General features: G+C 45.9%; 1 protein-coding gene and 1 long non-coding RNA gene across 5 annotated transcripts in view; one reads left to right on the top strand and one right to left on the bottom strand.

Moving 5' to 3' along the window:
• Positions 1–27,792, bottom strand: part of PLCG2 (phospholipase C gamma 2) — a 166,756-nt gene that overhangs the window by 11,351 nt on the left and 127,613 nt on the right. Inside the window, exons 27-34 of one of the 3 annotated variants that reach the window (XM_043898141.1) lie at positions 27,104–27,313; positions 25,058–25,203; positions 23,864–23,978; positions 22,778–22,945; positions 17,864–17,952; positions 6,406–6,590; positions 5,751–5,809; positions 1,511–3,928 (exon numbers count right to left, since the gene is read on the bottom strand). In XM_043898141.1, the coding sequence (XP_043754076.1) occupies positions 5,767–5,809; positions 6,406–6,590; positions 17,864–17,952; positions 22,778–22,945; positions 23,864–23,978; positions 25,058–25,203; positions 27,104–27,313 (956 nt within the window). In that variant the 3' untranslated portion in view covers positions 1,511–3,928; positions 5,751–5,766. Of the gene's footprint in view, positions 1–1,510; positions 3,929–5,750; positions 5,810–6,405; positions 6,591–17,863; positions 17,953–22,777; positions 22,946–23,863; positions 23,979–25,057; positions 25,204–27,103; positions 27,314–27,792 lie in introns of those variants that run through there. The other 2 variants (XM_043898142.1, XR_006340442.1) reach the window with 2 other exon arrangements.
• Positions 1–27,792, top strand: part of LOC122691565 — a 41,509-nt gene that overhangs the window by 9,159 nt on the left and 4,558 nt on the right. Inside the window, exons 2-4 of one of the 2 annotated variants that reach the window (XR_006340444.1) lie at positions 23,088–23,231; positions 23,911–24,155; positions 24,851–24,992. This is a non-coding gene — a long non-coding RNA (uncharacterized LOC122691565). The remainder of the gene's footprint in view (positions 1–23,087; positions 23,232–23,910; positions 24,156–24,850; positions 24,993–27,792) is intronic. The other variant, XR_006340443.1, reaches the window with a different exon arrangement.

Genomic DNA, 27,792 nt, shown 5'->3' with positions numbered 1-27,792 from the left:
TATGGAGGGCCAACTGTATGTGGGAATAGAATGCTTGCTCATAGGCTATGCACGTGGTAAACATCAGTAGAGAGTCAAACATCTTTACAATGTAATTTGCTACCAAATTACACAATTACCAGTTGCTCTATGTTCTTGCTAAGAACTGACTGTACTGTTAACAGACTTTTCAATTTTTGCCAAGCAAGTAAGTGTGTTAGTGGTATCTTCTTGTGGTCTTTGCATTTCCTCTTGCAAATAATGAATAAGCACCTTTTCATTTGCCTATCAGCCATTTGGATGTACTCTAGTGAGGTGGTTATTCGTGGAATACACCTTTTACCCTAAAGGACTATCTTAGTAACTTGGAGGGGTCGAGTCACATTTTCAGTGAGATTGTCAGATAAGTTTATTGGAAAGTCTTCTTCCACCCTGTGGCTTGCCTTTTTGTTATCCTCACTGTATCTTTTGATGAACAGCAGCCGTGAACTCTAGCAGTCTAGTTTAGCTGCCTTCCGTGCCAGGTGAAGCGTTTGCTGTTTTGTTGAAACAACTTTTCCCTACTATAAGGTTGTGATACTGTTTGATCTTTTACCTCTTGATCTGTAATCTAACTTTGGTTGATATTTGTGTGTGGTATAAGGTCAGGGTCAGATTTCATGCCTGTTGGTGATGCTAACATAAATTTGCTCAACAGATTAAAAAAAAAAAAAAAAACTAGGAAAACTGGTCAATACTCAGAGCCAGTGACCATTCAGTCTTCACTGGACACAATCTGGGTTTCTAGGGATAAGAATCATCTGAACTTCTCACAATGAAAGGTGTAGAATCAGATAATCAGGACTACTGGGGAGCCTAATCGCGTGTTCTTCTTTGAATTCTCCTTTGAACCAGTTATTATATTTTATTCATTCCATGGTTAATGAAGGGGGTAGATAAAATTTCAGACAGGTGTTCACTTAGTATCTTTACGGGAGCTATGACTTTATCCATTTTTAAAAAGTGCTCTTTCAGCAGTTTTAATTCACTCTCTGTTTTTTACTACGCTCTATGTCTGTCCTACTGCAGGGGTTTGTCATGGACTGCTCTCAAGTCTTTGGGCCTGGGCGACTAGTCCAGTCGTCAGGTCTAGGGTGCAGTGTGGCTTCCTGCGCACAGGACCTGATGACAAGAAAATACAACGACTGATAGTCTGGCGGGCCCTGCTGCTTAGTTGAGAAATACAGGTGTCTTTACTAACATCATTGCATGACTAGCACAAAACATTCTTCCTAAGACCAACAAACTGCAGAGTGGTCACGTATTAATTTTAGAAACTTGGGTTTCTACACGGAGTGAGATTTTGCTTAAAGTAAGAAAGACTAGTAACCTAGGGAAAAAAGGAAAGGATAGAAAAACATTATTTTTAAAAAATGGTAACTGTGTTATCACTGGCAGACCTATATCCTAGTTTATAGAAGAACAAAAAAATGTGAATAGTTTTTAACAACAAACAACAAAAAATGATTCCAGATAGACTGCTAGTAATCTATTGAATGAGACAAAGATTTATTTTTTTAAAACGTGATATAGCCATTTAATTCTCACATTAACAACAGCCAACATCTGTGTGATACATTCACATGATTCTCTATGTACACACAAGCACACACTATTTATATAAAAAATAAATTAAGCTTTAATAATAAACACACGTTTACAAATGCAGCTTTTTAAAGCCTATTGAGAAATAAGTATGGACATTTCTGAGACAGGATCACCATGGAACTGGTTCTTCAGGAAGAAAATATTTTGAGAATGAAAATGACACAAAATCACTGAGTAGTTTTCAAATGCCAGTTTTATAATTCTGCGTATTTCTTTATCTAATGATCAGCTTTCTGTTGATAAGAATATAGCTTTTAGGGTTGTCTCCAAAAAGCTGGATATCACCTATATGGAAAGATCAGCTACACTTCTAGAAATTAAAAGAACTAGAGCCCCCTTCAACCATCCTTCTTAAGTCCAAATAAAACTCACCCTTAGTGACCCTGGATCAGTCTTCTTAAAATTTTATGCTCAGAGACCTCATAAGTGACTGTGGAAAATTCGTGGGTCCCCTTACGCATTTCTACATTGATGTCTAATAATTTCATCCTGAACAGTTGCAAAGGTGCATGCGGTATATGGTAGATACTGCATCTTCGGGTAAGATATTTCCATTTCCCTTTAAATATAGCCAAAGGTTCTAAATACAATTGGTGACAGACACTACCGTCCTTTCAAAAAATTCTACAAACAAGGGAATTTTTAACGGTAGGAAATGCCACATTTTTTTTTACTCATTGAATTTATATTTTTATTCTACTTTACAAAATTGTAACCTAATTATTCTTGGCTTATATATTGTTTAGTTGCATATCTGTAACAAAATTACACATCACCCTACCTACACCATCATTTAAAAAGGCTCCACCTATTTTAAATTTCTTCTGAATTCAGCTTGTTTAATAAACAGCGTACACATGTAATAAAGAACTAAACACAGTAAAATTCCACTGGCAATGTAATGAGTCAAAGAAGGCTTCTCCTCCATTCCTTGATCTCTGTGTGGATTACCGTTATCTCTGGTAGAACGGCCGTGGGACAGTATCAGTTCTGCTCTCCACTTTCAGTTGTACAAATGGGAATGCTAGTGATCCTTTTTCACAGACAAATGAGAACAGGAGGAGTTAGTGACAGCAGGGTAAAGCCATCTCCTTCAGAATTACATGCTATCTGGGTACTCCTTCAGTTTTGTTGAAAGCAAGGAACTGGAAACCATCAGCGCTGGAGAAGGATCGGTATCCTGTTAAGAGGCTTTCACTTTCCAAACACAGTGCTTTGAAACTGCATCTCGAGTCCTGCTCTACAGTAAGACTGAATGTGGGGAGAAGACCTACTTCCTTCTGTAAGGGGAGAAAAGCACATCTTCTCACGCTGATGAATCTTTGGATAGAGTGCAACAGGAAGTCGAGGATCTGAACATTGATCCCCTGAAAAAATGAGTCTGTGACTCCTTAGAAAGCTCTGGTAGACTGCTAGTGGTAAGGCTGGCCCAGTTTAAAAACCACTGGCCTTGGCTTAAGTTCAGATCTGATTTAACTACATCGTAAAGCATATAAATTATTAGGTCATGTCACTGTCTTTAATAGAGAAGCAGGTCCTCAAATGTGTTCCTATGTGACTAGTCCTGTAAGATGTTTCTTGGCAAAAGTGTTCTCAGATCAGACTTAGGAAATGTCACATTCTACCCCCTCTTCAGTGTGCACGTTAGAATAGCCAAGTTTACAGCAGAGAAATTAACTTTCTCCAACCTAAATTTCCCAAACTCAAATTATCTGACCAGCCTCCTCCATTTCGTCTTCCACGTAATAACCAATGTTCACCATTTCCCTATTCAGTAGAATAGACCGCTGTGCACACAGGCAGTCGTGGCCTGAGTCCCTCAGAGCTGCTGCCCTCTTTCAGAATGTTCCTGTCCCTCTTCTGCTTCGTCTGAGTTGGCTGTGCCCTTCACGTGGCTGTGAAAGCAGAGTCTCAGCTAGGTACTTTATACTCAGGTTACGCGGCATCCGGGCAGACTCAGGGAAGAGCAGCGATGTCATCGGTGCCCCTCTTTCTCTCTCTGTGCATCCTCATGGAGAGACTCCCACCACCAACATGACCAGATTCATGTGTTACCCTATTACGGGAGAATGGTGGGGCCAAGGCAAATACTCTGTGGTGCTGAATCGACATCACTGTAGCACGTGGGAGGAGAAGCCAATTTTTCAGGGCAAGGGTTCTTGTCAGCACCATTGAGAATGTCAGCACCTGCCCTCAGCTGCGCTGCTCTGCTCTGCGAGGACATGGCTGGGTGTGGATCCTACAGCACAGCAGCTGAACAGATGCTGGGCCTTCTGTCCTCTACGCTGCTACTTCATCATTCCTTTGACAGAGTAGCAGATAAATGCATTTTAAGCGGAAAGAGGGTCCAGATCTTAGCTTTTAAACTTTTAAATGGGGTGAAGTAGGAAAGTGTTATGTCCTTTACACACCCCAGGCTGCAAACAGGTAATGCCATCGACACTTGAACTTGTAGAGAAAATGATGGAGCCAAAAGCAGCTTGAGCTTAGCTTAGGCTCCACCAGCTGCCTGGCCAACAGCTAATCAGACACTGCCCACTGTGTCTGCCCTGCAGCACTCAGCTCGGTGCCTTTTTCATCTAAGCTTTCTTGAAAGTTGCTTTGAACATTTGTACCACAAGGAATATTCGTCCCTCATTGCTATGCCAAATAAACTGGCAACTTCGACTCGGGAATAACTAAGTGAATTAAGAGCCCCACCTTGGTCAGTGTGCTATCAGGTGTCCTGCGGGCTTCATGGGAGAGAAATGCATTTCTTTTAGAAGCACATGGAGAGGTTCCCTGAGACCAGGATAATGGCTATTTTTCCTTAACATTTTAAAGACAAGGTCTCCCCTGACTTTACTGCTTGTTGTGTGGAAGTTCTCAGTAAATTTGTGTGGAATGGAGGGAGGGGGTCTTCTGATCACACAGAGCGTGGCTGGCTTTAATGGACTCTTCCGCTGATACAGGCACACTAAGCCCAGAATCGCGTGGGGAGTGGGTTTTTAGGACCCAGCTCCATCCAAGTAAAGCCACCAGGCTGACTGCTAGTTGGTTCCTCCCCAGCACAGTCACTTCTTCCCCATAGTTAAACCTCTTTTCTCCTAAGTCAGTTCTCAGTTCATTCTGTGGTGTGCCTCTACTGACCACCCCCGCCCCCAGCCCACTACTATCCTCACCTTGAAGAAGCCTTACTAAAGCATCACACTGTACAAATCACTAAATAGCATCCCAGGATGTAGACGAGTATCATCTCGTCCTCGGTGGGTCTGCCCCTTCGGGAGTGGCCGCACCTGAGATTTTCTGTCGTTCCCTAAAGCTTAGCTCACTGCTCCAGGAAACTGGCTCATCCAGGGAGCTCACCCTGTCTCACCCCGTCTCACCCCGTGTGAGCAGTGAGCGAGCCCGCGGCTGTGGAAGCTACAGACCCGGAGCCTCCCCGTGGCTGTGCAGACCAGGGAGTGGACAGGCCAGGGGGAGTAAGAAGCTGGCCAAGCCTTCCCGGGGCTCTGCTCTCTGACAGGCTTGTAAGTCAGAGAGCCCCCAGATTGCCACCCTTGACCCCACTCACCCAGCAGTCCCTGTCCTAATGAACGGCCCACCCCACCCTCATGTGCGGCAGCCGCGGGTCCAGCCGCCGGAGGGAGTTCAAGTGCTCTGAGCTGGGGCAGGACCGGGGCTCCTCTCTGGGCCTGGTGAAGTCCGAGGCCTTCAGTGTGAGATCGCTTGCCTTTTAGTTCAGATCCTTTTCAGAATCGAATGAGTTAGTTCCTTACAGACCCGGCTCATCTTCTGTAGAAGTCAGTTACCTGGGTCTTTAGAGGCCAGAGAAGGAATCCTGCTCACTCTATAGCTCGTGCACAGAAGGTCACTGATTGAGTTTCACTGCATTTATTCAGGGATGTTTGGAACGTGAGAGGCCTCATGTGAGCACATTTTGGGATCCTCTTTAGAGACTTTAAGTTAAGAAAGTGTCCAAGATGAAAAGGTTACCCTGACTCATGCCAATTGGGTCATCTTCAGGTATGTCATCTCGGTGACAGGCTGGGGGAGTGACGACCTCAAATGTGAGCGTGTTCCCGGGGTCTGAACAGAGCACACGCTCCTCCATGCAAACTCACACGCATACATGGCATGCTTACACATGGACCCCAGCTTCTATGAGTAAAACTTGCTGTTGCTGACTCTCTTCTCTCTTAACCTGAAATAAAACAGATTTCACTGTCACCCATTGGTCTAGGACTCGGGGATACACAGCAGAGTTGGGGAAGTGGACCCCAGGCAAGAAACCTCTGCAAACCCGTCTCCTTCCTGGTCGTCGTCCTGGAGTCACTGCTACTGTGCAGGTGTCATCAAGATGAAATGAGAATAACATGGAGAAGGCATCTCCATGCTGTGTCCAGGGAGGTCACTACTGACATTTTCTTGGAGACAGTTTTGGTAGCGCAGGACTCTGGCATACCTGGCCGTCTGTCCTTACATGTCTGCAGCACAACTCGGGGCACCCCTTGTTGCAAGTGGGGGGATTCTGCTTTAATTTAGGACCCTGGACAAGCCCAGGCTTGGGAGGGCGAGAAGGGCTCCTTAAACGGTAGTGGTCATTGCTTATTTTTACTCCTACCTGGGCGTGCTCAGGAGGACAGTGCAGCTCAGGGAAGGTGCAGATGCCTGAGCTCTTAGTGTAAGTAATTGACGGAGCCAAGAGAAGAGGGCTCAGGGCTCAGCTTTCTGAAGGGGGAGCCTTGCCCTCCGCCCTGGCCCGGGCCTGACCTCACAGGGGCTGCAGGGCTGACCCACCTGCGGTTGCACTTCTCCTGGTACAGCTGCAGCTGGTTCTCGTTGACGTTGAATTCTCTGACCAGGGCATCGCGGTTGGCGCTGCGCAGGTTCTGGTGGGTGTCGTACAGAAAGAGCTGGTTGTTCAGTTCTTCCTGCCGCCTCCGCAGCTGGCGGCAGGAGGAATACAGCTCCTCTTCGCTCTCCTGGAGAACAGAGGGGACGACAGCCATGGGGGGCAGGCTCGTCAAGGCAGATGTGGGACGTGCCACCTGGAGGGAGACTGCAGGGAGCAGGGGGCAGACCCGACCGTCTGCTGGGATCTTCCCAGAAGAGCCAGGGCCTATCTTATTCAAACCAAAAAATGATGCTTTTAAAAGATCTCTAAGGGATGGCTACTCAGGAGGTCAGTCCAATGCTGTTACCACCAATACAGACCAAGTGGGAGACTCCACTGCCTCCAAGGCGCACACAGATATACACAATGGGCTTCTGCCGTCACTTACTTCTACAAGTGGACGGTGACCTTACATTGGCCTGAAATGTTTTTCCCAGGTTAACGACCTAACAGACTGTCGTGGTCATCCCCCAAGAAAACAGGCATAACTCTAACTTTGGAGGTGGGGAGAGAGAGAAGGCGAAAGTTATTCTGGCCACTGGCAAAGGTGCGGTGGAATAATACTTTGATTGTCTGCACACAGAGTGAAGATAAACGGACAGTCCTTACTAACTGACTCAACGTACTGAGCGAGGCACTGAGTAGTCAGTGATGACTTTGCTCAAATGTTCACTCTTCTTCAAAGAGACCAGTTTTCCTTCCTGTTAATACTAAAGCGAAACAAAGCAAGAGCCACGCTGAAGTCTTAACACTCAGCTACAAATGGTCCCCTTTCACCTTCTCACCACCTGATGGAAAACAACTTCTTTTGACTTCATATATGTAATGACTGTTTGTGATCTGTTTGTCAAAAATTCATCTTTTCTGCTAATGCTTATATAATTGGAGGCCTTCATCTCTGTTTCTGAATCCCAAAGGATTTATAGATGTTACATAATTTAGTCCTTAGTAACCCATATATACGTGATATAACAAACATCAAGGAAAGCAAATAAAACATATATACAGTTTAGTGAATAACTATAAAGCAAACAGCTGTGGAGCCACCAGCAAGTCAAAAAGTAGAGCGTCACCCACTCTGTGAAGCCCTCCCAATCAGGACTCCCTCCTTCCCTCTTAGAATTTTGTGACAGTTATTTCCTGGCTTTCTTTGGAGCCTGAGTTGTTTCCAAAAAACTTAGTTTTTATATTCTAAGTCGACTGTTATTTCTATTTTGCCATACATATATCTTTGTCACCGGTGTGTCTGCATTGCATTCCTTCTTCCTTACTATGGTCATTCCTTCAGCAGAGTTCATTAGTAGTAAATCAAGTCTTCGTTTATCTGAAGATACTTGCATTTTCCCCTCACTCTTGAACGCAGCTACGAGGATGTGGAGTCCCTGACCTACAGCCGTGTCTGAGGCCCTGTGAGGCCTCACCTCGTCTGCAGGCTGCCACTGCCTTACACGGAGGCACTGCTGCTGTGTGCGGTCCTCCACAGGTGATCTGTCTTTTCTCCTTTTGTAATTTTCTCTCTGCCCCGATATTCTGCCACTTCAGTAGAAAAATACCTGTATGTGGGTCTCTATACTGCTGTGTTTATATTGGAGGATGTTTTTCTCTTCAGTGCTAGAAAATTCTCCACCCTGAATATTTCAAGTATTTTATGTTGGGGCTTCTCATTTTACCCTATTTTTCCCCCTTTTAATATATTTTTCTTGTCTTGCTGTATTAAAGCAAATTCCCCAAACACAATCTTTACATTTATTGTTTCCCTTAACCGTACCCATTCTGGAATTTCCCACTTACTAAGCTTTAAAGATTTTTTTCCCCCCAGGATTTTTCAATTTGTATGTTCCAGGAATTTCTTTTTCCCCCCAAACTTCAACCTTTTTATTTTGTATGGGGGTATAGGTGATTAACAATGTTGTGGTCTCTGAGGTGAACAGCGAAGGGACTCAGCCGTACATATGTTAATACATGCATCCGCTCTCCCCCAAGCCCCCCTCCCATCCAGGCTGCCACGTAACATTGAGCAGAGTTCCCTGTGCTGTATATACAATAGTTTCCAGGGATTTCTTAACTGGTCATTTCATTCCTACATGTTTTTTATTAAGTTTGTAAAATGTATGTATCCACTGGGTTCTCTTTTTAAAAAGTATTTATTTTCAGTTATTTTCCGAGTCACTGGAGTCAGTTCTCCAGCTTCTGTGCTTGCTGGCTGTACTAGCGTTATTTTCCTTGAGTGCTAAAATGTTCACGTGCAGGTTCGCCTGGAATGGCAAGCTCCTCTCCTCCCTCAGTCTATACACTGGCTCTGCCCTCTACCAGGCCCAGAAAGCTTCTGTGTCTTAACGTGTGTTGTAGGTAGGCAGCAGTTGCCTCCAGTTCTATTCAGAATATGCCATCGCCCTGGGAAAGAAGGCTTCTGAGTAATTCCTGTGAAGCCAGCGCAACAAAACCTGACCCAAAACATCAGTGAATACCAGTGAGAAAGTCCTAAAGAAAATGTTAACATGTACATCACGGAAGTTCATTAAACAATACAAGCCTACTGTATTTCACTATGAAATTCTTTTCTCCTTCTCTTAACTAAGCAGACTCACCCTTTCTCTGCCCTGCTTCCCTTCTCCACTACGTCGTCTCCATCAGCAGCACACGCACATCTTCAGAAGCTCTCCCTTCACCCCTCAGCTCCCGACCCACCCCTCTCATCACCTTCACAGCCAGTGTCCTCGAATAAGTCATGTGTTCCCCATCGATGTGTCATCTACTCACACTTACATTCTGCATTTTCAGTTTTTATTAATTATATATACACAGAGTTTAAAGAGCTAGTAAGTGCTACTAGGATTATTACCAAAAAAAAAAAAAAAAACCCAGCTGACTCCTGGTCACCACTCCCTGCCCCTTGACCCCTGCTCCCCAAGGTCGGCAGTTGTTTTTTGGTTATTAACTCCACAGTTCTAACAAAAACAAAAACAACTTGCTTACACTGCAGGTTCTTGGTTCTCCAGGTTTTAGGGATTATCTTCAGAGAGAATGATTTAGCTATTTTCTGCACACATTCTCTTATCTTCCCCCATGGAGATAAATCCATTTTGGTCATACCAATTTATGTTTACATTGCAATTTTATTATTATTCCTACTTTGAACCCTTCCATCTTCTTTTATCCCTTGTTTTAGATAGATTGTGTGTGTGTGTGTATGTGTGTAATTTAGAGTTTAAAATCCTTGGAATCTTGTGGCAGTAAGTTTTATCTGACCTGTGACAAAACCTTCATGGAATTCTCTATCTCTAGTTTTTTTTCTGTTTGTTCCCCCCACCACCACCAGTGCGTTTACCTTTCACTTTTTTTATGTTGACACTGTAGATGTACAGAAAAGCTGCAGGAAGAGTTCAACAAGTTCCGTCCTCTGGACCACACAGGGTTCCCAGGGTTACCACCCCGCACAACCAGAGCAAGGGTCAAAACTAAGACACTAGCACTGGAGCATACTGTTAACTAAGTACAGAGTTTCTGGGGCTTCCACCGGCTCTCCCACCCTTGTCCTTTCTCTGGTCCAAGATCCAGTCCAGGACCCACAGCACACGCAGTTGCAGCGGCTTCCAGTCCTCCCATCTCTGACTTTTCCTCAGTGCCCCATCACCTTCTACTGTGTATGACCTTGACCCTTTTGAAGACTGCCAGTCACTCGCTTTGTAGAACATGCTGCATTTCAAGGGTTTGTCTGGGTTTTTCTCAAAATTTGTTTGAGGTTCTGCAGCTTTGGCCCAAATGCCGCAGAAGTGAGTACCTCCTCAGGAGGTATGTGATGTCAGACATTACTGGTGGTGACACTGATCATTTTTGGTTAAGATGGTGTCTACTGGGTTCATCCACTGTAAGCCTGTTTTTCTTTCCAAATAAATTTCTTAGGACAAGGCACTTTACATAAATAACCTGTTCCTCTCGAAGTTGAGCTTTAGCATCCATTGATAGATCTGGACAGTTGTGGTCCCTTGCTGATTTTCTATTTCCCTCATCTTGCATAAATTTTTTTTCAGTGTTTATTTTTTTATTTTTAATGGAAGTATAGTTGATTTACAATGTTCATTTCTTCTGTATAGCAAGAGACCCAGTTATATATACATTCTTTTTCGCATTCTTTTCCAGTATGGTTCATCCCAGGATATGGAATTTAGTTCCCTGTGCTGTACAGTAGGACCTTGCTGTTTATCCGTCCTGTGTGTAATAATTTGCGTCTACTACCCCAGACTTCCAGTCGATCCCTCCTCTGCACCTTGGCAACCACAAGTCTGTTCTTTTTCTGTTTCTTGGGATCACTTGTACCATATTTTAGATTATACATGTAAGTGATATCGTGCGGTATTTGTCTCTTTCTGATTGACTTCACTTAGTATGCTACTCTCCAGGTCTATCCATGTTGCTACAAATGGCATTATTTCATTTTTTTTTTTTATGGCCAAGTTATTGGAAGGACTGATGCTCAAGCTCCAACACTTTGGCCACCTGATGCAAAGAACTGACTCATTGAAAAAGACCCTGATGCTGGGAAAGATTGAAGGCAGGAGGATAAGGGGATAAGAGAGGATGAGATGGTTGGATGGCATCATGGACTCAATGGACAAGTGTGTTTGAGCAAGCTCCGGGAGTTGGTGATGGACAGGGAGGCCTGGCGTGCTGCCATCCACGGGTCACAAAGAGTCAGATATGACTGAGCGACTGAAATGAACTGAATATTCTTCTGCATGTATGTATGTGTGTATACCCACTAGATCTTCTTTATCCATCTGTCCATGGACATTTCATTTGCTTCCATGTCTTAACTATAGTAAACAGTGCTGCTATATGATCATAAGGGTGAATGCATCTTTTTGAATTAGAGTTTTGTCTGGATACATGGCTAGGAGTGGGACTGCAGGATCATATGGTAACTATTTTTAATGTTCTTGAGGAAGCCCCATACTGTTCTTTATAGTTGCTGCCCCAGTTTACACTCCCACCAACAACATAGGAGGGTTTCCTTTCCTTCACGTCCTCTCCAGCATTTACTATTTGTAGATGCTCTGACGCTGGCCATTCTGACCGGTGTGATTTGCATCTTTTTGGTTTTGATTTGCATTTCTCTAATTAGTGATGTTGAGCATCTTTTCATTTATCTTGGTCATCTGTATGTCTTTCCTGGAGAAATGTCTGTTTAGATCTTCTGCCCATTTTTTGGTTGGGTGCTTGCTTTTATTTTTAGCTCTATGTCTCTCATTATTAAACACTCACATGTCCATGGGTTATAATCCAGTATCATTATTTTGCTGCTCAAACTGTTCCAGCTTTGGCCTTTAAGAGATTTTGATGTGTCACCATCCTTTCTTGATCTCTTCTTAACTCACTGAAATTTCAGTATAACCCAGGCTCATATTTCATCTGTCCCAGCTTTCAGACTAACCATTTGTCTAGAGCTCTGACTTCTTTTACCGGAGAATGACATTTAGAAAGGAAGACGTGGGTGCTTGGATGTGCTCATTGCTCCGGGGTGTCAGTTGTTCTAGGCACTCTGAGTAGACAGAGCTTGGGTATGTATGCACATACGTACAGTTACTAATGCAAACGTGTTCATTTCTCTATACCTGTGTGTATGTATTTTGAGTTTACACTGATACTGCTGATTTCCATCAAACAAACATTAATTTTGGAAGGGTTGTATATATTTCTGCTTATTCAGGTTGGTTTTTGTCTTCCAGTAAGATTTCATACTTTTCCACCACAGGCCCTATTCTTTTCTTATTGAAATTCTTTCTACCATGTTACTGTTTTTGTCAGTATCATGAATGACATTTCCCATCTGTCCCTACCTCCCATCCCATTTTTCCAACTGTTATTTCTAGAATACAGTGACTTAATAAATATACAACAAATAAACAAGTCTCCTTAAAACTGGGATCCTTTTAAAAAACTATATAGCCATAATTTGTGAGCAGAAAATTTTATCTCTTTACCACACTTTATATTGTTTCTTTTAATTGGTTACATTTGCTAAATCTAAAGGTATTATTTTACTCACTATGTTGCTATCTATGCTAGTGATAAACCATCCTTGCATTATCATCCTTGCATTATTTACTTGTAATATATTGTTCTTCCAGTAAATAGCTGGAAACTACTTATTAATTTCTAAATTAAATTCTAAAAAAGAATTTTATTATTCTGAATACTAAATTCTAAATTCTAGAAATTTAGAATTCTGTATTCATAACTGACATTGATCTATGGGTGGAGAAGGAGGCATACTATTTCCAGTTTTGATATGAAAGTTATACAACTTCAAGACAAGCTAACGGCAGCATTTCTGGTTTTCTGTTGACTCCAGCAGATTAAATTTGGAATTGTGTTATTTAAACCCAGACTGAACACAGCTCTAACACCATCTACTACCTGATAGGTGCTTTATTACCCTTCAGGTGTTTTCTATAGGACTTTGTAGCCAAGGTTTCTATTGCTTCTTGACACAATTTTAGCCCATTCTTCAGGGCAGTCACCCATTTGCCCTAGGTTTTCAAACTTATTTATCTTACTCTTTGGGGTTCAGCCTCCTTTTCAATATTTACTGTTGTATGGTTTTGCCCTTACTTTGTTCCTTTCTGTTAAGCAGGCAAAGGGTTTATTTAATCAATCTTTTCAATGAATCAGCATTTGTTTCATTCAGTTGACTTATCTTTACTCTTTTTTTATTTTAAATAAATATTCAGTCCCTATGCAGTTTCAAGGCAAGGACTTTCCTATATATACTTATGGCATAAACTGTTTTACTTACTTTGGGGTAATCTACTTGATTTTCTTCATCTCAGAATTCCTTATTTTCAAATAGGGAATATTTTGACCCTCTTATTTCCATCTTATTATCTTTCCAACTTTATCAGGTTATAATTTATTCAGGTTTTGTGACCAAGAACTCAATCAAGTTTGAGAAACAGAAGAAAACAATGTACACTATCCAGGTGTAGGACCTAAGTGTGTATCTCTTAAAGCTAACTTGTTAGTCATTAGTTTGATCATCTGTCCTTGATGATTTTTTTTATATACTAGACATCCGGATTCTGAAAGATGTTTTCAGTCAGGTAAACTTTTATTGTATGAGCTTTTGTTTTCTATGTTTAACACAGTAATGATGGTTTCTAATGAAACATCTATGACTTCTGCCTCCTTTTTGTAAACGTTCTGTCCGTATATATTGTCCCTCTTCATGCTCTTTAGCACTTTCTCCCTTAAATTCTACTTTGGCATTAACTTTTTCTTCCCAGTTTTCCCCAGTAACTCCTCATTCCTGTTTGTTTGGTTTTGGGGGGGCAGGGGATGACCTTTTATTAGACTTACTTCCTCTAAACATCACACTGCTCCATTTCTTTGCTTCTTCTCTAATAGAATCCAGGCCATTCACCTAATTAAATATGTTATGTCCATTCCATATTAATTATTATATTTTTCTTTAATTTCTTTCATCCTTTTGTATAATTTTTACTCTCTTGGTCAAGTTTCTATTTTTTTTCTTCTCCTTTGCTTAAACAATTCTTATGATGGTTACTTTCAGTTTCTTAACATTTCCTTTGTACATCACAATATCAAAATTAACTGTCCCCGGCAGGATGCTTTCTCTGCCTCCTGACCTCACAGGCATAAATGCTAAAACCTTTTAGGATGCCTGTATTTTAATTCCTGGCTGTTGCTGATACATTTGATTATTTTTGGTTCTAGACTATCATGGAATCAAGCTCTCTCTCGAGTTGGGGACACACTGTGTCTGAAATCTTGCATGTCCACAGATCTGTCTCTATTGCCTTGATGTGTCCCAGAGTGTAGCACCCCCTGCTTATCCTCCAGGAGTATGCGCCCCGTTAGCCCTTCTCCAAAGGGTACGTGTGAATCCACAGGTCTGCTCTGGCTGGGCCCAGCAGGAAGCACAGATCCTGTCTTTCCCACCAGGCCACCCCACCCCTGTACCTTTGCCCCACCCAGCCCCGCCCACCCGGGGATCCGTCCGAAAGGTCCCGGGGCAGCCAGTTTTCTCAAACACACCCTCCAGCTGCGGCCGCCTGCCCATCGATGCGGATTAGGGCGACTCTCCCAGGTTCCGTACTGTCTCATGCCCGTGCTTCCGAATCTCACACGTTTAGCTCATTTGAGTGAAAGAGGTCCTTTGCAATTAACAGCAGGATTGGAGATCATACAACTGAAAAGAAACTATTCTAGAGAACAAATCGACATGGATCCAAAAATCTATGGTCTTTTCCCCGCCCCCCGTCTTTGAGCTGTTACTCCATTATAAAGAGCTAGCCTCAGGAAATAATTTTTAATCGATGATATACGAAGATCTTCATTATTTATAAAGTAAAAAAGAAAAGTACACAACAATGTACCTGTCCATCAGTGGGAGAAAGGCTACGTAAGTTAAGGCCTTCTACCCGATGAAATAGGGATTTAACGGCTTTGACAATCATAGTAACATGGAAAACTGCTTAGCATCACTTGTGAAGTGGAAGAAGGGCACATATTCATACATATTATATGAACCCAACTATGAAAATATCATGTGCAAAACAATGACCAGGCAAAGGGAAGACACCAGAATGCCAACAGAAATGGTGTGCAGGTGGTTTGTGGCTTTTCCAACCTCCCCCTGCTTCCTTTCCTACTTGTCAAATTAAATATCCGAGGTAATAAAATGGTGTTAGAAACACTGTTTGTAAACCACGCATACAGCTAAGAGAGTAACAGAATTGATAAGTGATTGTGACATTTAAATGGCTTCTTCAGAAAGGGCTCAATGTGCTTACTGACAGTTTTCTGGGGCTTTAAACTCTTTACCTCAGCCAATGTGTCATGAGTAAACTCCATCTCAGCTCTGCTGGATCAATCATTTGCTCAGATAAAGCTTTCTGCCAGTGCCCCCCTTGCAACACAGTGATAAATAAAACTCAGTTTGACCTTGGGCACCCAGAATGCCCAGGTCTCCCAAACACACCCCTCATCACAGTGTGGGCAGAGACACCCAATGGTGCCTGTGAGTGCCTTACAACCATGGAATTAAAAGCTCGGGAACCTGCAGCAGCGATGAAGCCTGCACCTTCTCAGACAGCTTTTTCCCTGGGAACCCCATGCAATGCCCCTTCTCCCCCCTGCTCCCCTCTCAGGGACCTCCCCAACAGAAGTTTCCCTCACCAAGGGTCAAGCCTGAATACACACGTTTTCTTTTAAATATACTAATTTTATCTGCTGCCAGCAATGCCTAATCATTTAAATTCTTTACAATGCTTCCAGATTGTTTATGACAGCTTCGCAGAGCAGGGTGCACACAAATGTTCAACAAGGACCACCAGGAAAGGAAGGACTTGAAAACCTTCCTGTCCAAGCATTTCTATCACTTAGAATCATGAAAGGTGACTTTTTTTTTTTGGATCCATAGTTTAAGGCTCAAGTGAAAACTATAATTTTCATATAAACATTACATTTATTTTGACAGAGTCTAAAACACTAACACTTAAAATTTGTTTCAAAATGGAAAAACCTTCCATTATCCATCCCTTTATCCTTTCAGACAATTTCATCATCATGAGCTTATTTTATACCAACAAACCATCACTGAGGTTCTCTGGCCCCTGCCTACTGTGCTTTGTATTTTTCATCCTCTCCCATCTTGATACTTCTAAAATGCTCTGAAGTGGAAAACTCAAGGTTGTAAAAACTGAACGCAAGGCATAGAGGTATGCAGAAAGCCTGGCATTCTCTCCAGGGTTCTGCTGTGCGGGCGGCGGCTATGGCTGTTCACAGGCCCCGGCCCTGCCGTCTCCCTCCCCACTGGATGCTCAGCTCCACAGGCACAGCTGAGACCCTGCAGGCTGGGCTCCAGACCACCACAATAAAGCGAGTCACGCAAATTTTCTGGTTTCCCAGTACAGAGAAGAGTCACCTTTCCACCATACTATATAGCCTGTTAATTATGTCTTTAAAAACACTTACCTTCACTGAAAAGACTACACTGCTAAAAAAATTTTAAAAAGCTAACCATCATCTGAACAAGGCACAGTATCAATAGTTAACAGCCAAGATCACAGATCACTGTAACAAATAGAACAGTAAAGGAAAAATGTGAAATAAGAGAATTATCAAAATGTGACCCAGACATGGAGAGAGCAAATGCTGTTGGAAAAATGGTGCCAACAGACTTGTCACAACCCTGCAATTTGTTTAAAAAAAAAAAAGGTGTGATAAAATGAGGCATGCAGCACTGACCAGGTCATCCCAGGAGAACTGGGGTGACCACAGACTCACCTGACCCATGCTGAGTTTTGCAGGAAGGGAACGGAAGGATCCTGTGAAACTAGTGGCCACACGTGGGCCCTTGTGGGTTTCATTTTATAGGGGTGGCCGTCGGGAAAATTCTGAGGCTCCAGAATCACCATGCATGTGTGTATGTGCTCAGTCGCTCAGGCGTGTCCAACTCTTTGTGACCCCATGGACTGTAGCCCACCAGGCTCCTCTCGCCATGAGATTCTCCAGGCAAGATTACTGGAGTGGGGTGCCATGCCCTCCTCCAGGGGATCTTCCCGACCCAAGGATCGAACCTGCGTCTGCTGCGCTGCAGGCAGGTTCTTTACTGCCGAGCCACCGGGAAAGCCCCCAGGATGGCAACACACACCATCAAGCCCAAAACCTGAGCTACCCACCGCTTGGTGGTGCGTTCTTAAGCTTTTGTCCGACCAGCCTTATCTCATCCTCTTTCATAGTTCAAACAGGCCAAGCCCTTTCCACCAAGCCAACCCAAACTGGTTCATCAGCGCAGAGACTGTGTATCTTCAAGGCCTCGACAAACCAAAAGAACCAAGAAGGCAGGCTCCACCAAGAGCAGAAAGAACCACAAGGGGAGTGCCGCTCCCTGTGGGAAGCTGACGTCTGTGAATTTCCTTCTGCAGGACAAGCCGTGACGAGACCCTATGGGACACTTGCGGAACTCTGGAAGGGAGTACCAGAATACCAGGTGGAAGAAAGCACGCCGGAAGGGCGAGTGTGCCCAGAAGGGCTTCGTCTTGCCTGGCTCTGAAATGAAAGCAGGGAACTTCCAAAGAGCTTCCCCCTTTCTAGCAACACAACCCTATTCATAGACCTGTCCAGCATCCTGCAAAAAGACAGGCCACTGGAAGGAAAACCCGAGGACCTCGGAGGACATGTGTAGCTAAAAGGAATCCTCCTTTTATGGTGTGGCGCGCTTGGCTAGATGGCTCTCAAATGTTTTCCAAGTCCTTCAGCCACACTCAGAGGTCGTCTCCACCTCCCCCCTGCCACAGACGTGGCTCAGTGAGCCCCCACTGGTGTTTCTCCACTCACCAGGACTGGCCGCATCTCACAGAAAACCAGGAGGGACGCCAGCTCAATGTCTTCACTGTAGCCGTTCTTCAGAGGAACAGATCTAAATCCTGCAGGTCGAAAACACAAACCAGTTCACGTCAGATCTCTGCTTTTCTTGGAGTACCCAGGGATCAGGCGCCCAGTGCACGGAGCGGAGAGGTGCAGGCCCCGTGCTGGGGGGCTGACTTCCCTTCTGGAAGCCAGAGGTCCCTCCCCACCCCACGCCTGATGGTTGGGGAGTGGGGCTGCAGAACACGCCGACTGCCAGGTCCAGCCAGAGAAATGAAGTTAAAAATGCCTGCCCTCTAGAAATGCAGATGGCTCGGAAGAATTAAAGCCCACAGAACACTGCACACTGAATTCAGACGCTCTACAGCTGTGGTTTCCGTCCCTTAAATATTCCTGAGCCCAAAAGAGGCAAAGGAGTAATGAATCCCCACATCCATCTTCTTCACTCAGCCCTGTCACAAAGCCTGGGACGAGCGAGTGTTTTCAAAGATGTCCACTGGGAAGAAATCTTTCCATCCCTTGGCAGTTTGCCCTGTTGATCATCCTCCCCTAAAAGGGGGATGCCATTTCCCTATTTGTAGTTTGCCATTCCCTATTTGTAGTGAGGACCTGTGTCTGCCAGTCATTTAAATGTTTCTTTTTATTGAGGGAGAGGGTTAAGATGGGGCTGCAGTCCCCCCACCCCTCCCCAGTGAGTAATGTTTAAGGCAACACATCTTAAAGGCTGGTTGTTTGGCTTGTTTTGATAGAGCAGTAGAACTGAATAGACAGCAGAAATTAACATCTCATTCCCACCCACTCGTACCTCTTATTACAGAAGGAACCATTGTTAACAGCTTTCCAAAATCATCTATGCAGTGTGTGTTTCCTTTAAAATCACAGCCTTTCCTTTCCTTTAAAACCAGCCATTCTGAATCTTACAGGTTCCACTGAACACTGTATCTTAGGGATTCACTATGTAGCCCTAGTTTGACTTCAAAGCTTTTTCTTAAATGGAAACATAGTTGATGTACAATATAACATTAGTTTCAAGCATATCGTATAGTGATTTGACATCTGCATGTACTATGAAATGATTATCACAATAACTCCAGTAACCATCTGTCCCGAAGTAAGTACAGTATTACTGACCACATTCTTTATGCTGTTATACAGTACATCCCTGTGGCTTATTAGTAAGTAGAGATTTTTACCTTGAGAGCTTTATATTTGCCTTGTATATACTGATTTTCTGGGACAAGCAACGCACAAAGTGCCTTCCGCCAGTCAGGTTTTGGCTTGTTTGATGATTATCCTTCTATCTAAGAACCTTTTAGTCTGTTAGTTGATTTATCATCTTTAACTAATATCTATTGAATCTCTCCCTCTGTGCCACTTATGATGAGGACACTGGCATGCTTACATAACTTCATAGCATCTCTCCCTTTCCCTTCCCTAATTAGGTAAACTGTATTATTATTTCCACATTGATGTAGTATGTAATATTTGCATTCCATTTTGTAACCATAATTTTCCCACAAAGGGAGGCTTAGTTTTCCTGATATTTAGCAAAGGCCAAAAGAATACAATAAGGAACGCTTGAACACCCACGACTTAAATCTTACGTTAACCTTTTACTTATGCTTATTCACCCACTAATCTATTGCGTGATATTTACTTCCTGTTTCAAAGAAAGATGAAGACATCTATACACTTCTTCTTCTGTCAGCATGAATCTCATGAACAAGAACTCAGTATTTGTCCAGTGTCCTTTTTGTGATGTAAAACTTACACACAATGATTTTTTTTCAATGTCCAATGCTCACCACCTCCTTACTGAACTGACCTTTTTCCATTAGATATTCTGGCTGGCTAAAATTGTCTTTTGTGATCTTCAGTACGAGCTCATGGGAACATATAATCCCCGGACTATGCCAGTTTGAACATATCCATCCTTTGATTTTACACTTGAGTGGGCACAAAACTCTCAGGTCACACTCTTCTCCTTGAAGGATTCTGGGGGACCCTGCTCTCCTTGATTTCTGCTGTACAGAAGTTTTCTGAAGTGTTTTCCCCTTATACGTGTTAGGAATTATGCTAAGATGTGAATCACCTCTGGGTCTTGTTAAAATGCAGATACTGACTCCAGAGGCCGGGGCTGAGGTTCCGCACCTCTACGGAGCTGGTCTCTGGAAGCTGTCAGTGTAGGTGCTCATCGACTGCCAGGACGTACTGCAGTGCAAAGCGCCCCCTGATGCTCAGGGAGGCTGCCCACCCACCCAGAGTGGGCCAGCCCAGTGCCCAGCGCAGGCCGCCCCGTTTGGGGCAGTGAGCTCCGCCCCTGCCCTCGGAGGGACGTCTCTAGGTCCACAGACGTCCTGCCACCGCCCAAGTCTCATTGTTACCAGCAGCCCTTCATGTGGATGGGGCTGAAAGGTGCTGGCCAGTTTCACTAGAAACTGATGCCATTTATATTCTGATTGACACAAGCAAGACCCGAGAGGAAAGGGAAACGGAGACACCGCTTGAAGCAGCATCAGTACTTGGCTGGTCAGGAGTTGCGGCGGCCCCGAGGGTGGCTGGCAGAGTAAGAAGAACATGGGGTTGAAGTCAAGGCATTCCCGGGTCTGAATCCCAGGCTCTGGTCGGACAGGTGCGTGACCCCTGAGCTAGTTAATTAACATCTCTCGGCCCCAGAGGGCTTATATTTAAAAACTGGAGATGATAAAACTCCTTTCACAGGACTGCTGCGAGGATTAAGAGAGAGAGAGTTTTGAGGCACGGAGCACAATAAATGCTGTTTTCCCTCTTTGCTGAGCTCCAGCTGGCTTAAAGGCTTAAATGCATTCCTGGTAACAATGGGCAGGGTTTATTTTCGAGCTCAGAAGGCCCCCCCGAAGCCTTATGCACAAAGGTATTGTTATTCTGTGGCATGCCCTCCATGAATATGGATGTCCCAGGCAGGAGCGGGAGAGAAGGTCTTCCTGGGAGCATCTCACAGCCGGTCACATTCTGTATCATCCTTGAGATGTTCTTTGTGCTCTAAATCCCCCCAAGCTCAGTCACAGCGTTTTCTAGAGAAGTCCACCCAGTTAAGGCGGCTGCGCATCAGCTGGCTGCTCTCTGGGTCCTGGGAGGGGCGCAGGGCTCCGTCAGGACCCCGTCTGGAGGGCGACACGGCAGGGCCCCTGCTCCGTGCGGGACGCGTCCGAGGGCTGCTGTGTCCAGAGGGGAGGGGCACAACTACCACAGAGAAATCCGCCGCCACCTGATGCGAAGAGCTGACTCACTGAAAAGACCCTGATGCTGGGAAAGATTGAGGGCAGGAGGAGAAGTTGAGGATGAGATGGTTGGATGGCATCACCGACTCAATGGAGATGAGTTTGAGTAAACTCTGAGAGTTGGTGATGGACAGGGAGGCCTGGCGTGCTGCAGTCCCTGAGGTCGCAAAGAGTTGAACATGAACGAGCAACTGAACTGGAACTGGAATCCCCTACAATGTGGATTTTCTGTTTGTTTGTTTGGCAGCTCTGCACTGAGTGTGTGATCTTAGTTCCCTGAACAGGGATCAAACCTGTGCCCCCCTGCAGTGGAAGCATGGAATCCTCACCACTGCACCACCAGGGAATGCCCCTTACAATGTTCTTGTCTATTTACCCTAGTACTCTTCTAATTTTTGATTTACGAGCATTATTGCCACATTATTTGTTGCAAAAATATACATTATTGTTTATGGAAAAAAAAAAAAAAGACATCCATCGTAAGCCTGACTTACTGATGTAAAGGAGGTGACTTGCAGAGTGCAGAAGTCCTGCAGCTAAATAGCCGAGTTTAATGTCGTTTACTGGGAAGTGGGGGTAAGTTAACCCAGAGGACTGGCAAAATCGGGCCTCTCGGACTTACAAACGAGTGTACACTGCTCTTAGCAAATCAGGAAAACGGTATGGTGTTTCTAATCAGGCAAGTATTTCTCAAGTGGGAATGTGTTTCCTCAAAAGGGGGCAGCCGAGGTCTCGCTCAGTTTTCTCCAAGTGTCAGCTGAGGAGCTGGCTGCACATGCAGTTCCTGGGCCCCACCCCGGAGGGCCTGAATGAGAACACCCTGGGACAGGTCCAGGAACCTGGATTTCCCCCCACCCCACACACACTCACCTAGTTGTAGAAATGATCAAAGGCAGAGACAAAGAAAGGTGTAGAAATTTAGGGAGTATCTAATATGTTTCCAAGTTGAGAAAGAATTTAAAAAAATAAATAAATAAGACCCAAGGTTTTCAAGCAACATCAAGAGAAAAGACTATCTGTGTATACAAATTACTAAAAGGAGAGTGGTCTTTTTCTCTTGAAAAAATGATCCTTGAAAAACAGGGACCAGTGAGGATCTGTGGCTGTTTTTTCCCAGAAATACAGGGCCCCTCTCCAGGCACGCAGGGGGTTGTTTTGCCCAGCATGGGAGAGCATCAGAAGTGAATCAGCCAACCTCAGAGAAGAGGAAGGTGATGCTCTGACAGCCCAGATGACTTGCCCAGGATGAGGCGGGGAGAAGGGACCTAAGGCCGTGGCTCTGGGCCTTGTCCTCCCCTATAAGCACCTAACCAGCCCCTGAGCCTGCCTGAGAGAGGCCAACAGAGTCTAAGTTTCCAAAACGAAACCCAATTACAGTGCCAAGTGGACCGTCAGGTAGTAATCCAATGCTGGATGCAGGAGCCCCCCGGAGCCGCCCAGCACCCCATCCTGCCTCCCTCCCTGTCTCTGTCCTGCTCACGGGACTCCCATGAGGATCCACTGCTCAACCTACCCACGACTGAATACAAACCAAGACAAAGGCTCCATTCTTCCCAAAAGCCGGCAATGCGAACCAAAAGATGAGGCCAAGAAAACTGAACGCTGTAATTAAAAGGGGCCTTACCTGACTTGATTCCTTTAATGGGGTACGTGGCATGGGCCAGAAAGTTGGGATCGCTGAACATATCTTCCTCATAAACCACAAAGCGCAGAAATGCAAGGTTGGGATCATAAATCTCAAACGTCACCTTCTCCTGCATTGGGGTCCAAACAGGGCTGAGGCCATTGTCATCTGGAAGAAGATCCAGGCTCTTTCAGGGGCCCCATTTGTCCTGCCCCTTCTCAGCTCACCATCTCTACACCCAGCAGCTTTGGATCTCCTTAGCAGCCATGTAGATACACATCTAGGCCAAGATCTGATCTTTTTTTTTTAGTGGCATCGCAGACCTGGCCCTCAGTAAGCAGAGCGGACGGGACCACCTCTCCTTAGAGCTCTCCCATCTCAACTCCCTGGTACGTGGGAGGGATGGGAGGTGGCCCACAGAGCAACAACACGTTTGTAAGAAAGAAAAGACAAGGTGGGGGCCACATCCCTCATCTGGTGGGGGAGGTGGGCCAGGCTCTGAACAGGTGGTGGGTTCTGGAGTCCCTGGGGAGAGCCAGCCTCAGGGGGCAGGGAAGAGAGGCGACCTTCACCCTCCACAGGGCCAGCTTCACCGGCCAGTCTGTGAGCTCTTATCCCTGCCTTTTACCAGGGGCCAGCGATCCCAAGCCCAGAAAGGCCCCTAGTTCAATTCTTCCCAGGCTTCAAGTGGCAGAACAAGCCATTTCTCTGGGCCTCCCCGCCCACTGTGGGCTCAGATCACCCAAGTTTGGCTGCAGCCTTGGGGGCGGGTCAGCCGCATCCTCTCTGAGCCCTGGACTTAGGTGGGGGCTGATCCATAGAGGGGACACTCCAGCGTGATGGGCACAGGGAGCCGCGGCCTCGCCCAGGCCTCCTGACGTGGGTGACGGGCTGAGAAACACCGCGGTGGGTCCAGCTCTTGAGTCCCATGCCCTCCGCTGCCCCTCCGAGCTGCCCACAGAGGGCAGGGGCACGACGGGAAAGACCCGGCCACCAGTGCGTTAGTGAAGCCCCGCCAACCAGCACCCCCAATGTGCGACTCAGCTCGCCTGAAGTCTCAGTGAGGGAAGGACCCAGGCAACTTACTCACAACTGTCGTCTTGAACTTGTTGTTGTCATACTCTGCTCCACAGATCTCCACCTCCACAAAGGGACACGCGATGCTTCGTCCGGGTTTGGGGAGATGACGGGCCCCCAGAACCTAGGACCCCAAGAGCCAAGTGTTAGAATTCTTCCGCCCCTCCCCCCTCGCACTCCACCCTGGGCAGAGCTGGAGAGTTCTACATGGGTGGGTTCTCGCTTCCTCATCACTGGTGAGGTGCTACACCCTCCGGGAGCAGACACCCCCACCGCTTCCCTGTTGTGGACGAGGAAACGGGTGAGTGGAGTCAGGGCAGAGTCCCAGGGCCCGCAAGGATGAGCCAGGATCAGAGCCCCGCACCAGACTCAACAGGGAGACCTCCCTGCACACAGAGTCACAACACCCGGGGGACACCTACAGAGACAGATTTCGCCCACTCAGTTTCCCAGCTCCTCCAGGGAAAGGATGGGGAGAATGTCCAATTCTTTTTGTAATGAGCCTTTTAAGACCTTTGGTCACATATGCCTCAGTGTCTCTTCCTTAATCTTGTGTGTGTGTGTGTGTGTGTGTGAATCACTTCCATCATGTCTGGCTCTCTGAGACCCCATGGACTATAGCCCACCAGCCTCCTCTGTCCATGGGATTCTCCAGGTAAGAACACTGGAGTGGGTAGCCATTCCCTTTCCCAAGGGATCTTCCCAACCCAGGGACTGAACCTAGATCTCCTGAATTACAGGCAGATTCTTTACCATCAGAGCCACCAGGGAAGCCCCCTTAATCTTATGAGAAACACAATTCATTTCCCTACCTTGCATAGTTTCCAAACAGGAGAAAACAGAAACTCTTCACTAAGAGACAACGCAATGTCTAAAAGTTGGCTCTGTTTTAAAAAGCTTCCATCCCTCAAAGTGGCCATTGCAGGGATAAGCCCTCTCCTCAGTAAAGAGCAGAGAGCCATGTCGCACCTGTTTTATTTCTCTCTCTCTGACCAGATGCTGACCCTGCTGATCCCAGCAAGAGATGGATCTGTAACTCACCCCACCAACAACAAGGGGAGGTGACCACGATGGACCTGGGGAGACGCCCTCCCGCCTCTCTGCCCCTGCAACGACCCTGGCGGGCACCACAGTGAAGGTCCTCAACCGTGTCTGGGTGTTGACGGTTCACACAAGGAGGCCAGGCAGAGGGCGGGGCCTTACCTTGACCGTCAGGGTCATCAGGATCTTCCTCTGGGACTCGGGTGGCATGGGGTCGTACTTCTCCGCCCTCATGCTCTCAGGCTGCAGGACGTAGCCCGTCCGCCCACTGAGGGAGAACAGGGCGTGGTTCATCTGCATGTACTTATCTGGGGAGGAGAGAGAGCTGCTGCCGAGAGCAGGGCAAGAAAGGGGGCCCCAAGGGGCTTCTCCAGAAGTAATCTCAGGCACACCGACAGATGACTGGATAAAGAAGATGTGACACATGTATACACCGGAATACTATTCAGCCATAAAACAGGAACAAAACTGGGTCATTTGTAGAGAGGTGGATGGACCCAGAGTCTATCACCCAGAGTGAAGTAAGTCCAAGAGAGAAAAACAGGTATCAAATACTGATGCATATATGTGGAATCTAGAAAAACGGCACTGATGACCCTAGGCCAGGAACAGAGACGCAGATGTAGGGAACGGACATGTGGACACAGCAGGAGACTAGGACTGAGGTGTGTTCACTGCCATCTATAAAACAGATAGCCAGCGGGAACCTGCCGTGTAGTCGGGGAGCTCTGCACGAAGCTCTGCGGTGACCGAGAGGGGTGGGGTGGGAAGTCCAAGAGGGAGGATGTATGTCCACAGACAGCTGATTCACTTCACTGTATAGCTGAAACTAACACAACACTACAAAAGCAACTATACCCCAATAAAAGGTAAAAATCATTTGAGGTGGCTGTTAAAATAGGTATCTGACTTAAAACTATGGGTTTAAAAATTTATTAAAAACTCATGTTATTGGAAGAAAATTGGATTAAAAAAAAAAGCTCACACTGGGGACAACTTTCCCAGTATGATACAAAGTCCAGAATGTACTCAAAGCTAAACATTTTTACACAGGAGAAAATTTCCATAGAATCTGACATGCTTTAGAAAAATCTGTTTCAGTCCACTGACAGGTAACTTTAACCTATTAAGAAATCTGATAACTGCTGTGAATACCTACACCCCCTTAGAAAAATAAGAAGCACAAATATAGTCTGCAGAAAAAAAAATGCCTATGTTTCTTATGGATATGAAAAACTGGTTAACTTCTCTGTTACTCAGAGAAGTTACCAGTAAGGGAAGCTCTGACCAGTGTGATACCAGTTTTCACTTTCAAAGACAGGCGTTTGCTAAAACTAAGGTGGTGAAGTTAAGCCAGAAAGAGTTTTCATTCCCGCCCACAGTCTCCGTGGAGGTGGTCTGCCAGAGTGTCTTTGCCCAGACACTCCTGGATACCAGCGTGCAGTGGTTTCGCTCGGGGCCAAGTTGCTCAAAGCTGTTGCATCCGCCCTGCACCACAGGTGCTCCCACGCGTGAAGGGAGGTTCACACAAGGTTACGGGGTCAGTGCCATCTGCAACAGCAGTGAAGGGAAGTCACCTCGGCCCGCCTCAGCAGGGCGCCAGTTGAGGACATGATGGTTCCACTCAGTGGTCTTTGACACAGGCACAAAAACAACACGAGAGAGACAGTACTGATGAACAGGTCCTCCAAAGAGGCTGGGAGAACCACCACAGTGCCTCTACACCATGCACGGTAATTAACGCTACCCTCTGCATGAAGAAGTTGGGCGTGTTGGCTTTTTCCAGCAGATGGTTATCTCCAGAAGAGAGCCCGAGCAGAAAGCCGCCACAGAGGGATGGCCCCAAAGAGGAGGGGGGCCAGGACATAGCCACGGGACACCTGGATCCAGCTGTGCCTGAAGCTCCACTCCTAGACTTTTAAATTACATGAGCAAACGCATTTCCTTTCCTCCCTGACACCAGACCGACCCCGTGTCTGTCACTTACTATCGAGAAGCCCGCCAAACACAAAGGCCTGGCATGGCCTGTGGTCCCCTTCACCGCTCCACGCAAGGGACGGGACCTCACGCAAGCACGCTGGGTGAACTCTGACGGCTCCTAAGAAAAGCTACGTGCTCCGGCCACCACATCGCACTGGCGGCCCCAGAAGAATGTACCTGGAATGATGCCCCGTCATAGATTTATTGGCCACAATCAGCCCCCGTTACCTGGAGTCTGGAAATTGAGCGCCACCATCTGGGAGCCACACAGCCAGAGGCGGAAGGGGTCGTAGTTGGACGAGTCCACCCGCTGTCCTTTGGGGTAAACACGGGTCAGACCCTTTTGATTATATTTCAGGAGATCGCCGGGCTTCTGTCTGACGATACTGTCAGCCTTTGTCTCCACGAAGGAGCGGATTTCTCGGAAGTCGGGGTTTTCTGCACAAAGAGAGGGAGTCAACATTTATCCTGTGTCTCGTGGGTTTTTCTTAATGCCACTGGCAGGATGTGCAGGTCATCAAATGCAACCCAGAACCTCTCTCGGAGACGTTCAAGTGGTTGTAACGATCCCCGTGTAACTGGTTCTGCAGCAGGCTCTTGCCCTCTGGAGAAGTCTCAGAGATGAAAAGGCAGCCCAGGGTTCCCACCGCCTCAGTCTAGGATTAATGTAATCTGCTTTTTTGTTTAAAACTACCAGCAGCCTTGTGCAGGAAACCACTAAAGCGATACAGAATACAGTTATAGAAAGGTGTGGTGCAGGAAGGGATCAGCAGGGAGGAGATCTGAGGAGTAGCAGACACAGACAGGGGCCTGGCTTCCCCAGCGAAGGTGTCGCAGACGTGAGATGAGTGAACCCAGCATCTTGATGGAGGGAGAACAGCCCTCCCGCAGGAAGGGGAGAGAGAGAGGAGATGGGG

Source organism: Cervus elaphus, chromosome 4, assembly GCF_910594005.1.
Source record: "Cervus elaphus chromosome 4, mCerEla1.1, whole genome shotgun sequence".
Classification (NCBI taxonomy): domain Eukaryota; kingdom Metazoa; phylum Chordata; class Mammalia; order Artiodactyla; family Cervidae; genus Cervus; species Cervus elaphus.
Note: the sequence above shows the minus strand (reverse complement) of the source record. Positions and strands in the feature narration are given on the sequence as shown.